This window comes from Hypanus sabinus, chromosome 16, assembly GCF_030144855.1.
Source record: "Hypanus sabinus isolate sHypSab1 chromosome 16, sHypSab1.hap1, whole genome shotgun sequence".
NCBI lineage: Eukaryota > Metazoa > Chordata > Chondrichthyes > Myliobatiformes > Dasyatidae > Hypanus > Hypanus sabinus.
Window position 1 is genome coordinate 8,125,389 of NC_082721.1, and position 13,369 is coordinate 8,138,757.

At 43.6% G+C, this 13,369-nt stretch overlaps 1 protein-coding gene across 6 annotated transcripts in view; it reads right to left on the reverse strand.

The window, feature by feature from the left end:
* The window catches only part of LOC132405975 (phospholipid-transporting ATPase IC-like), a 175,376-nt gene that overhangs the window by 70,822 nt on the left and 91,185 nt on the right, over positions 1-13,369 (reverse strand). For all 6 annotated transcript variants that reach the window (XM_059991062.1, XM_059991064.1, XM_059991060.1 and 3 more), the window contains 3 exons: positions 12,022-12,087; positions 7,235-7,326; positions 2,918-3,031 (listed from right to left, as the gene is read on the reverse strand). In XM_059991062.1, the coding sequence (XP_059847045.1) occupies positions 2,918-3,031; positions 7,235-7,326; positions 12,022-12,079 (264 nt within the window). In that variant the 5' untranslated portion in view covers positions 12,080-12,087. The remainder of the gene's footprint in view (positions 1-2,917; positions 3,032-7,234; positions 7,327-12,021; positions 12,088-13,369) is intronic.

Consider the following 13,369-nt stretch of genomic DNA (forward strand, 5'->3'; position numbering starts at 1 on the left):
CTGTCTGTGGCAGTGAATTCCTTAGATTCACAAGGCTAAAGAAATTCCCCCGCTCCTCTGTTCTCAAAGCACAACCTTATATTCTGAGGCTGTGCCCCTGGTCCTAGATTTCCTGACTGTAGGAATCATCCTCTGCGCATCAACCTTATCCCGGCCATTCAATATTCAATAGGTTCTAATGAGATTCCCTCTTATTCTTCTAAACTCCAGCACAGAGCCATCAAATGCGCCTCATAAATTAACCCTTTCAATCCTGGATTATTCTTGTGAATCTCCTCTGGACTCCCCCTAATGTAGACATGGGCATGTCCAACATTCTCCCCTATAAAAGATATGATCTACCTGTCATAACTTCAGGCCTTCTTGACGTTGCTGAACGTCAGGCATGCATTCACACTGTCCTATGACATTACGGGACCACAGTGCAATACAACACAACTACAGGCCCTATGGCCCATCCAGACCATTCGCTCACATCCCCTGAACCCCTCCACTTGTCTATCCAAGAGCTTCTTAACTGATACTATTGAACATGAGGAATTCTGCAGATGCTGGAAATCCAAAGCAGCACACACAGAGTGCTGGAGGAACTCAGCAGGTCAGGCAGGATCCATGGAAATGACGTCTCGGACCGAGACCCTTCTTCAGGACTTAAGACTCCTGAACCTGCTTCAGTCATTTCCTCTGGCAGATTGAGCTCATTCTGTATACTCACCACCCTCTGAGTGAAAACATTACCCCCCCCCATTCATTTTTAATCTTCCCCCTCTCAGTGACCTATGATTTCTGATTTTAGACTTCCCCACCCAGGGGAAAAGACTGTTACATCCACTTTTATCCATGCCTCTTGTGATTTTAAACATATCTATAAGGCTCTTGCTATTTTTCCTGCACTTTGACATTCTTATGCTTGCTTGTATTTTTATATAAATGTGCAACTTTTCACTGAATTTTCCAGCAATTAAGGTAGTTTCTTCTGTACTTTTCTAGAAACACCTTAGTTTTCAGTATCGGGTGTCATGTCACATGAATCTGATTGTCTTATAGGTTAATTTTTTGCTTTGGAATGTTTATTCTGAGACTATGACTATGACTACTATTCCCTTTGTTTTTCCTTTGTTCTTGCTCAATCTTTGTCCGTGTAATATTTAGGAAAACAGCCGCAGGTATCAGAGTCTAACATGTCACTGCCTGAAGGAAAATCTGGGCCACCGAGTCCACCAACAATTGTTACACTCGCTGGCTTCAATATTAGCTACCTCCTGTGTCTAATAAAGGGGCCGCTGTGGGTATGCTTGTGGGCATCTCCTACTCTAGCCCATCCACTGCAAGGTTTGACGTGTTCTGCACACCACTGTTGTAATGCATGGTTACTGTGGGCACCATGGCAGTGTCACGGTGTTGCAGAGTTTGGTGTTCTGGGTTAGGGTTAATCAGGGTTGAGGGGTTGTTGGAGCAGCTTGGCTCAAAGGCTTGGGAAGGCCAGCAAAATAAAAAAAAACAAATTTGAGCTTGAACCAACCTGACCATTCTCCTTTGACCCCTGTCATTAACGAGGTATTTTTGCCCACAGAACCACCATTCACTGGATGTTTCTTTGTTTATCACACCATTCTCTGTGAACTATAGAGCAGGGATACCCAAATGTTTTTAAGCCACGAGCCCTTACATTAACCGAGGTGTCCATGAACCCCAGGCTGGGAACCCTTGTTCTGGTGATTATTGGGCAGGAAAATCCCAGAAGATCAGCAGTTTCTGAAATACTCAAACCACCCCATCTGGCACCAACAATCATTCCACAGTCAAAGTCACTTAAATCACATTTCTTCCCCATTCTGATGTTTGGTCTGAACCTCTTGGCCATGTCTCCATGCTTTTATGCATTGAATTGCTGACACTTGATTGGCTAATATAATATTTGCATTAATGAGATATACCTAATAAAATGGCTACTGAGTCTATATTATGCATTGTTCCTTCACAAATTAAATCCAATATATTCCTCCAGTGAACAGAGTTTCCCCCAGTATGGATTTAATTAACTGCACTATTATCTTCATAAAGACCAGAATGGTCAAGACGGGAAACAGTCTTTTCCCCTCAGGCCATTAGGCTTCTGAACTCCCTCCCGAGCACATTCAAAGCGTCACCAGATAATTTATACTGTACACGCCACCATTTGATTTTTGCACTTTACCTTGTGTATTTATGCATAATTTATTTGTAGATTTAATTTTTACTTTCCTAAGCTAACATATGTGGGCTACCCTGGTTGGGAGAAATGTTGCCTCGTTTGGCAGTATACATGTATATAGTTAAATGACAATAAACTTGACTTGTCTTGACTATTTACTAATGTTTAATAGTGATTATATTTGGGTACAGTGCACAACAGACAAGAGGGATCATGGGGGTCTCCCTTCCATTCATCGAGGACATTTATCAGAAGTGCTGCGTACGCAGGGCCTTTAGTAGTATCAAGGATCCCACCCATCCATCCAGCATCCACTTTGACTTTCTACCATCAGACAGGAGACTCCGATCCACAAAAACAAGAATGGTCAGAACGGGAAACAGTTTCTTCCCTCAGGCTGTTAGGCTTCTGAACTCCCTGTCACATCGCATTCAAACTGTCACTGGTTAATCTGATCTGTACCTTTACTTTCTTTATTTATGTGTAATCCATCTGTAGATTTAACTCTTGCTTTCCCAGGTTCTTGTGTGTTAAGTGTATGACGGTGCTTTGCATCCTGGTCCGGAGAAACGTCTCATTTGACGGTACACATGTATATTGTGAAATGACAATAAAACTTGACTTGACTTGAGATTTCACACAATGCATACATTCTTCTGCCATTAAAGGCATTTATTTTAAATTGACACCCAAATGCTATGTATAGCGGTAACCAGAGCTTACCTGGAGGATGCAAATCAGCAAGAAGTAGAAATTAGCGACTCGTTGAAACTGTTCAAACAGGTTTCGAGGTAGAAATGTAATAATGTTGTACTTAGAGGTCTTGATTTTATTGTCCTGGAATTAAGTTCACGTGAAAGTGATGAGTGTAAAGTGACTGTAAAACAATTCTGCATCTTCATAATACACCAAGTTACTTGGCATTTGGTTTAAGGAAGCATTTACTGCTTCTGTCATTTCACTTCGATGTTCGGTAAACCAACGGAATGAGCACTTCATTAAAAATGGCATCGGTAAAGTAAATTAGCACTCCTTCTGGCAATCGCACAAAATGCTAGAGGAGCTCGGCAGGCCAGGCATTATCTATCGAAAAAATTACAGTCGATATTTCAAGCCCAGCCCATTGAAGGACTGGAGAAAAAAAGATGGGGAGTCAGAGTTGGGGGGGAGGAGGGAGGAAGAAACTGGGAAACTGTAGGGGAAACTGGAGGGGGGAGGCATGAAGTAAAGGGCTGGGAAGTTGATTGGGGAAAGAGATACAGGGCTGGAGAAGGGGGAATGTGATAGGAAAGGACAGAAGGCCATGGAAGAAAGAAAAAGATGAGGAGCACCAGAGGGAGGTGATGGGCAGGTAAAGAGATCAGATGAGAAAGGGCAAAGGGGATGGGGAATGGTGAAGGGGTGGGTGGTGGTGGCCATTGCCATAAGTTACAGAAATCAATATTCATGCCATCAGGTTGGCGGCTACTCAGATAGAATATAAGGGTTTGCTCCTCCAGCCTGAGTGTGCTCTCTTCACGACAGTGGAGGAGGCCATGGATGGACATATTGGAATGGGAATGGGAAGTGGAATTAAAATGGGTGGCCACTGGGAGATCCTGCTTGTTCTGACAAATGGAGCATAGGGGCTCCATGAAGCGGTCTCCCAATCTATGTCAGGTTTCACGAATATACAGAAGGCCACACCAGGAGCACTGAACACAGTATTTGACCTCAACAGACTCACAGGTCACCTCACCTGGAAGGACTGTTTGTGGCCATAAATGGTAGTGGTGGAGAAGGTGTAGGGACAGGTGTAGCACTTGTTCCACTTGCAAGGGTAAGTGCTTGGAGGGAGATCAGTGGGAGGGTCGAATGAACAAGGGAGTCGCGTGGGGTGCAATCCCTGTGGAAAGCAGGAAGTGGGGAGAAGGAAAGATGCGCTTGGTGGTGGGATCCCGCTGGAGATGGCGGAGGATTATGTGCTGGACACAGAGGCCGGTAGGGTGGTAGGTGAGGATAAGAGGAAGCCTATCCAGGGTGGGGTGGCAGGAGGATGGAGTGAGGGCAGATGTGCGTGAAGCAGAAGAGATATCTTTGAGGGAAGCATTGATGGTGGCGGAAGGGAAGCCCCTTTCTTTGAAGAAAGGACATCTCCTTCATTCTGAAATGAAAAGCCTCCTCCTGAGAGCAGATGTGGCAGAGAGGGAGGAATTGAAAGAAGGGGATAGCATTTTTCCAAGTAACAGGGTGGGAAGAGGTATAATCCAGGTAGCTGTGAGAGTCAGTGAGTTTATAATAGACATTGGTGGATAAACATGCCACAATTTACAGTGATCAGTTAACCTAACAGCCAGTACATCTTCAGACTGTGGGAGGAAACCAGAGCACCTGGAGGAAACCCACTCGGTCATAGGGAGAACGTACAAACTCCTTTCAGACAGCAGCGGAATTGAACCAGGTTGCTGGTACTATAAACCGTTGTGCTAACCACTATGCTACTGTACTACCCTTATTTACTTTACTTATTTTTGCATAATTTGTCTTTTATTGCACATTGGTTGCCAGGCAGTCTTTATGTTTAGTTTTTCATTTAGTCTATCATATTTCTTTATTTTGCTCTAACTGCCTGCAAGAATCAATCTCAAGATAGTATATGGTAACAAAGTATATTTACTTTGATAGTAAAGTTGCTTTGAACTTTGAACTTGCAGAACACTCTTTGGAATAGACATTACCAGTGCTAGCTGATAACTTTACTGCCTCGCATTTATAAAAAAAAAATCAGCACATTGGATTGTGGAGGGGAGTAAAGTGTGGAGGCACTTGTGAGCTGGCGTCAGCCTGTTCCCGATGTAAAAGACACGTTTCATTGTCTGATTTGAATAAGCACTAATCTCTCTCTTTATCTCTGTGATGCTGCTCCAGATAAGCTTTTTTTTTATTATACTCGTGATACATTTAACATTCAAAGCTCAAAGTACATTTATTATCAAAATATGCATATCTTATACAACTTTAAGGCAGCCACAAAATCAAAGAAACCCAATAGAACCCGTTAACAAAGACTGCCAAACACCCGGTGTGCAACATAAAGAGCAAGTCATGCAAACAATAAAAAGCAAGCAGAGAACATTCAGAACTAAATTCACGAAAGCGAGTATGGAGCGGCCACTGCACAGGATCTAAATAAGCTGCAGAAAGTTGTAAGCTCAGCCAACTCCATCATGGACATCCAGGACACCTTTAAGGAGCGTTGCCTCAAAAGAGTGGCATCCATCTTTAAGGACCCCAATCACCCAAGACATGCCCTCTTCTCATTGCTAACATCAAGGAGGAGGTACAAGAGCCTGAAGGCACAAGACATACACTCAATGATTCAGGAATAGCTCCTTCCCCTCTGCCATCAGATTTCTGAATGGACATTGAATCCATGAGCACTACATTACTACTTTTTTAAAAACAGTTGTTATTTATTATGTATTGCCCTGTACTGCTGCTGAATAACAATAAGTTCCATGTCATACACCAGTGATATTAAACCTGATTCTGATTCACAGCTATGAAGCCAGTCATCACTGCAGCTTGTCCAGGAGTACTTGTGCGTATGGTGTTACGAAGGATGAACAGCTCTGATGGGCAGAAAGGTACAGAGTTGCCCATATCTTCCACCCCCTCGGGGAAAATCACAGACTGTTACTGTTACCACGCTGCTAATGAAAGAGAAAGGGATGGAACAAAAACATACTGGGACTGGAACATTTGCTTCAGATAAGGGAGATACATACTGGGACTGGAACATTTGCTTCAGATAAGAGAGATAAGGGAGAGATAACACTTGTTCCACCATATTATGACTCCTGAAAGACTTGTGGCTCCGGAGAGGGCTGTTTACTTGGTACAATTCTGTTCATTAAAATTCCTCAGTGGACAGTCAGAGTGGGCTGGTTTGATAGGCTAAGCCATTCAAAACTGATTGACACCTGAGACCCCGTGAGTAGGGATAAAAGTGAGGTCTGGGGAGACACCCCTCAGACACACCTGGAGATACACTAGTGAGCACTGCTTAAGTGTTGGAACCCAGGAGAAGGTGTGGGGCATCGGAGACTGAACAAAGGATCGGTCAATTTTAACTCACAGTGTTTATAGCGAGGCCGGTGGGGGCGTGTGTGTGTCCACCCTTGCCTGGGTGATGAGTCCACCATAGAAGAATGGTCTAGCTAAAGGACAGAGGGGTCATACCTGAATGGCCGCAACAACATATCAACGGATCAAGAACGTAAAGGAAGGTTTGACTGACTGTCACTGTTTGATCTCTCTCTCTCTGCCTCCAACGGTTACAACAAAAGAACCAACAACTACCTCAGCCTACATGAACTGAACTGAACTTCATACTTTCCCATGACAATTCATTATCCCCTAGACAATGATAGAGCTCGTTTATTATTGATTATTATTATACCCACACTTCTAGGTTTAGTGTTGCTAATGTGTATTATCTGTATATTTGCATTGTTGATATTGATTGGTATATTTTACTAATAAACACTGTTTATTCAGTGATCTAGGGGTATGATTCTCGCTTTGGGGTGCGAGAGGTCCCGGGTTCAAATCCCGGATGAGCCCCCAATGTGTTACATACCCCGTAACTGGGTGTCTTACCAGCAAAGATAGAAGTATCCGTTGGAGTCTGGTACTATTTTCAAAACAGTGTTTATTAGTAAAATATACCAATCAATATCAACAATGATGTCATAAGTCTTTCAGGAGTCATAATATGGTGAAACAACAAGTCTCTCTCTCCCAGTGTTATCTCTCCCTTATCTGAAGCAAATGTTCCAGTCCCAGTATGTTTTTGTTCCATCTCTTTCTCTCTCATTAGCAGCGTGGTAACAGTAACAGTTTGTGATTCTCCCGGGAGGGGAGGAAGATATGGGCCACTCTGTACCCTTCTGCCCATCAGAGCTGTTCATCCTTCATAACTATGGCAATAAACTTGACTTTGACTTTGGATACAGGTTATTGAGCACACCACATGCCCGGTTAAAGGAAAAGACTTACAGCATATTTCCGCTTCTTAAAGCAGAGGAAGGCACGTTCCTTAATCTGAGTGTGGTACCTCACGTTGTTAGCCTTCACTTCCCAGCTGTGGTCTGCAAAAGAGAGTATCAAACTGTCATAAGTACTTGCTTAAAGTAATATCAGTCTACGCTGGAAATACTCAGCAGGTCAGGCTGCATCCACGGGAAGAGAAATGGCATCAACATCTTAGATCAAAGACCCCGGTCAGAAACGGAGAAGGGGATAGAAGAAGCTGTTCAGCTGTGGGGAGGGTGGGGGGGGGGGGGAGAGTGATGTCACTGTTTGGGTAAAACCAAGGTGACCACGGAGGTAAGTTGCAAGCAAGGTTAGGTTGTCAGTGATTAAGTGGGAGCAGGTAGAGATTGAGAGCTCAGGTAAAAGAACATTGAAGTTGTAAAATGCAGATGAGGAGGAGTTGTCCAGAAGGTCAGGCCAGGTGTGTCTTCCCCTCATTTGCTCATTGGTTGCTTGTCAGTTTTTGTGAATTTTCATTGATTCTATTGTATTTCTTTGTTTTACTGTGAGTGCTTGCAGGAAAATGAATCTCAGGGTAGTTGTGGTGACTTCCACGTACTTTGATTATAAATTTACTTTGAACATTGAACCTTGCTAAGGAAGAAGGTAAAAAATACAGGACCAGTGTTACAGGTGATCAACTCGCTCAGCCCGAGAAAGAGGAACTCAATCGGTCAGGGAACATCTGGAGAGGGAAACAGAGAGTCAGTGTTTCGGGTCGAGACCCCTTCTTTGGGATTCAATGTTGAGTTAACTTTTTGCTCCTTCTGCCTTCATTTGCTTGTTGTGGTTAGCACAAGATGTAGCCACACTACAACTCTGCTTTGGAACAAGCTTCACTTCTGGGCAGCTTGTGTTGGTGTCAGTCTGCTGAGACTGGGCACCGCATCTAAAACTCTGACAAATTTCTGTAGAGTGTGCCGACTGGCTGCATCACAGCCTGGGATGGAAACACCAATGCCTTCAAATGGAAAAGCCTATAAAAGGCGATATTAAACCTGATTCTGGTTCTGAAATGCTGACACAAAACAACCAATTTTATAGCATGTATCTGTGATAATAAATCTGATTCTGATGATCCTTTTCAGGACAGCAGCCAAGGCTGAGTGTGGTAACGACAGAGGGCTGCCTCTGAAAGCCACCACGAAAGTTAGCATCTCTAGCAACCACCTCGCTGCAGTCACAGAGCAGGGCAGAATGAAATACAGGCTGCCTGTAAAGTATCAGCTCTTGTACAAGCCAGAGGACCCCTAACAAAACAGGTCAGATCAAATCTCCAACAAATTGCTGTGTGCTTAATAGCTGCATCAATTGTGTGTTGAAACAAAAAAATTAAATAACTAAGCTGTGAGCCTGATACCTACAGTGTTGATGTAAGTCACACACATCACATGAACAATAATCCTGAGGGAGAATGGTGAGAATGATAACAGTATAATCACCTATTTGTGTGTGGAGTTGCTGAAAAGAAGCAGGAAACCAATTCAGAGAAAAGGTCTGGTGATTATATATCACAAGCCAAGGGTCAGTTCAAGGATTAATTTTGAACTTCCGTGTCCTGTACAAGTTGTTCTAAAGATCCCTGGAAACCAGACTACATATCATTATTGATATATCTATAATGATATTTGCTTTCCCTTGGTCTGCTGCACACTTTAATGAACAGCGTAGATACCAGTCTTTGAAACTATCTTCCTGCTATTTTAACATTGCAGTACAGTACTGTGCAAGTCTCAAGCATGTATACATGGCTAGGGTGTCTGAGATGTTTGCACATTTGAGATGTATTTGTCAACATGAAGCAGAGAGCAACTTGGTAAGTCAGGCAGGAGCCAAGGACGTTAGGAATGACGAGGATGGATTGTCATAGGAGGGGTGTGGGGCGAGTGGCAGAGAAGGAGTGCCAGGGGTAGGGTGTGGGATGGGTGCAGACACACCCAGCTCTGAGACACCATGCTTCCAAACAACTGGTTCGTTGATCATTACAGAATGTCTCTCTGGTGCCTCCCACCTCCTCCCCCATCACTTTCCCTTTCCCCGACCATGATTCCCATCTCCCTGCCCCCTTCCCACTCTTCCGTTCACAGTAGGGACCCACATCAGAATCAGATTTATCATTGCTCATATAAATCATAAAATTTGTTTTTTTTTGCTACAGCAGAACAGCACAATACAGAAAATTACTACAGTACTGTGCAAAAGTCTTAGCCACTATTACTATATATGCGTACCTAAGACAGGTCGAAGGGTTGTGGTCCACAGGGCATGTACTGTTCTATGTTCTAAAGTGGACAGGAGGAGTCATATCTGAAATTTATGGCTCCTTTGACTCACCTGTGGTAACACCATACAATAGTACGGACTAGATTTCGAGCTCAGTTCTATCCATTGAGACACCAACCCATAACCTTCTGACCTAGAAGGGTGAGAGGCACTACTGAGCCATGAATGGTTCACTGAATGGAGGCATTTGTTTGGTGTTCATTACACCACTACTGGATTCTTCTCTCTTGGCCTTTGACAAACTTCCATAGGGCCACAGAGGGGAGTATCCTGATTGGTTGCACCACGGCCTGGTTAAGAGTCCAAAATGCCCGGGAATGAAACAGTCGACAGAAATTGGTGGATACAGCCCAGTCCATCAAAGTTCAAAGTTCAAAAATTAGTCTAGAAGTAGATCAGGGGGATTGCTGGGCATCACAGCTCGAAGGGCCAGAAGGGTCTAGTCTGTGCTGTATCTCATAGGTAAATAAATAGAAAATTATCAACCGTATTATATACAACCTTGAAATTCAGCCGCAAAACAAAGAAACCGAATACAACCGTTAAAAAAAGACCAAACACCCAATGTGCACAAAGGAATAAATCGTTTGAACAATAAAATGTAAGCAAATAACATTCTGAAATAAAGTTCATGGAAGTGAATTCACAGCCCCAAAGCCAGTCATCATTGCAGCCGGCCCAGGCATCTGTTAGTTGCAGGCCACAAACTCAGTTCAGCGCAGAGGTGAGTAAATGTCACAAACAGTGAGCCAAACACTGGTCCATCCCCACCTCCAGCCCCATCACCCTGACCTTTTCAATCTGGCCTGGTGCTTAAATCGGCCAAACATTGGTTCGTTCCTCACTCTCAGGCCCAAGCTCTGGCACAGTAATTCAGCTCAAAACCGACCTTTCCAAATTTGACCCAGGCTTAAATCAGTTAAACATTGGCTTATTCCCAGCTTTCGTACATGGGCCCTGCCGTCTAGACTCTGCCCCGCCTCAGATCTGCCACTTCAAATCAGCTCCAGGCCTGTTCCAGCACATCCTGAGTATTGGCTTGGTCCTTGCTCATAGGCCCAGGTCCCCCAATAACCTCAGCTCGGCCTGTACATGCCACACCACGCCACAACCATCCTGCACCTTTAAGACTTCAGTTCACATTGCAAAAATGCCAGGTCGTACAGGCGGTTCAAAAGCTCAACTCCGATCAGGATATTACAGGCTATGGTTTGTAGTGATTGTTTTCCAGAAAAAGTGTGATTGATAGAGTAGTTAGCAGTTTTGTTTACTGTTGGTAAGGCGTCACTGTGATTCACCATCGCCGTCATAAACTGGAAGATCACAGACAAAGCCCATCGCACACCTGAGCAAATCTACAAGGAGCACTGCTACAGGAAAGCAACATCCATCATCAAGGACCCCCGCCACTCAGCAGGTAGGATGACATACCACAAAGTTCAGGAACAGCTATCATCCCTCAACCATCAGGCTCCTGAACCAGCTTGGATAACTTCACTCACCTCAACTCTGAACTGATTCCACAATCTACAGACTCAATTGCAAAGAGCCTACAACTCAGTATTATTTATTTGCTTATTTATTTTTAATTTGCACCATTTGTCTTCTTTTGCACATTGGTTGTTTGTCAGTCTTTGCTTATGCATAGTTTTTCATAAATTCTGTTGTATTTCTTGATTTTCCTATAAATGCCTACAAGAAAATGAATCTCACAAAAAAAATATAGTGATGTATATGTACTTCAATAATAAATTTATTTTGACTTTGACTTTGAATTATTCTGGTTACGTTCTTGACCCTGATGTCAAGCAGGAAAACTCTGCCCCTCACAGAACAGTACTAACCCCACTTTCCAGAGATCTGCCAAGCCAAACTGCATTGGGTGAGTCTATTGGGATGAGATACGATGAGGTTGGAATGTCTCAGTCCTCTGGGCTTCTGAGGATGAGCAGATAAGGGAGTTAGCTCTAACAAAGAATTCAAGATTCAAGATTGTTTCACGTTATTTCCAGTACAGAAGTGTAAAGAAAAACAAAATAATCGTTACTTCAGATCTGCTGGAGATCAAAAGACACACGATAAGATAAAGAACACAATTATAAAAAACACAATGAATATAAATATATTAGATAGCTTATGCACATAGATGGACTGTATGTCCATAAAGTGACACTAGGCACACAGGGATGTCTGTACAGAAGATGACTCTGACAGGAAATGATAAAGTAATTGTGATTGGGGGTGTGGAGGGGTGGGTTAGTGGGTGAAGGTGTTGGACAGCCTCACTGCTTGGGGAAAGTAGCTGTTTTTTGAGTCTGGTGGTCCTGGTGTGGATACTACATAGCCTCCTCCCTGATGGGAGTCAGACAAGCAGTCCATGAGCAGAGTGGGTGTGATCCTTCATGACGTTACTGGCTCTTTTCTGCCAGTCGTGCTATAACGTGAATGTAAGAGCACACGTATCTTACCATCTGTCAGCTGATGTGTCTCACAATTAGTTGAATCTGAAGATTCAGAACAGTTCATTTTGGCACCTGAAAGGTTAAAACAAAAGATTGTTCAATGATGAAAACTCCGAACATGTGCAGTAAAGGTCTTCAGTCGCTGTTTGGAATTTGACACATCCCGTATCACATAAATATGGTATTACCTAAAACCCTTAGTCGGGTGAGCCTCGGGCTCAACTCACCAACCGCCAACCACTTGCAAACATCTTAGGCACATATACTATATAGTTAGGGTGTAATGATAAACCTGATGCTGGAAATCCAAGCAACACACACAAAATGCTGGAGGAACTCAGCAGGCCAGGCAGCATCTCTGGAAAGGATAAACAGTTGATGTTTCAGGCCGAGACCCTTCATCAGGCCTGATGGAAGTTCTCGGACTGAAATGTCGACTGCTTACTCATTTCCATAAATGCCATCTGGCCTGCTGAGTTCCTCCAGCTTTTTGTGGATGTTAAATCTGATTCTGATATGGGTCTCTTTTGTGGACTGATAGTGGGAAGGGGACAGGAACAGGGGAATTATGGTTAGGGGAAGGGAGAGGGGAGGGAACAGGAAGCATCAGAGGGACATCCTTTAATGATCAATAAACCAATTGTTTGGAATCAAATGACCTTGCCTGGTGTCTCAGGGCTGGGTGTGTATATATATGTTTGTGTGTGCCTTTGACCTTTGCACAATAATGTATGTTGTAAATAGAATGGATAAATAGTTGGCCTGGTGTGATCACTCAAGTCGAGTACGATGTTCTGCTCAGGGCTTAAATGTGAGCTTATCTAACGTGGGGAGTCTGATGCACAGGCTGCTGCCACACAATCCTTGACAGATCAGGGTCAGGGTCCGGTGACATGGAATGCAAGACAACTGGGGACCTTTCACTGCTGTTGTGATGTGTCACCATCCCCTCCAGATCCGCTGCTGGATCTTGGTGGGATCACTCGTTGCTTGGAACTTCCCCCCTGACCCTACCACCAAGGATGGTCCTGACAATGTATTATTGATAGGAAGAAATTTTAGTATAACTCCTGCTGCTAAATTAAACTAGAATTTATAAGCAAATGCAAATTATACAAGCAGTACAAGTATGCCACTTGTGGAAAGAACCTGAGTTTATCTATTCAGTTCTTCACATTTTTACTCTTTTCCTCTCTGACAATCGTCACCTTGTGAGTTCCTGAGATCCTGAGGGCGATGCTGTCTCATGTTTAGCCATCCAGCATTTACCTCCTGGTAAGGTCAAAGGAGAAGGTCCAGACAAAAGCAATCTGAAGAAAACGTCAACGGTGGAGCTGGCAGAAGATGGTGACAC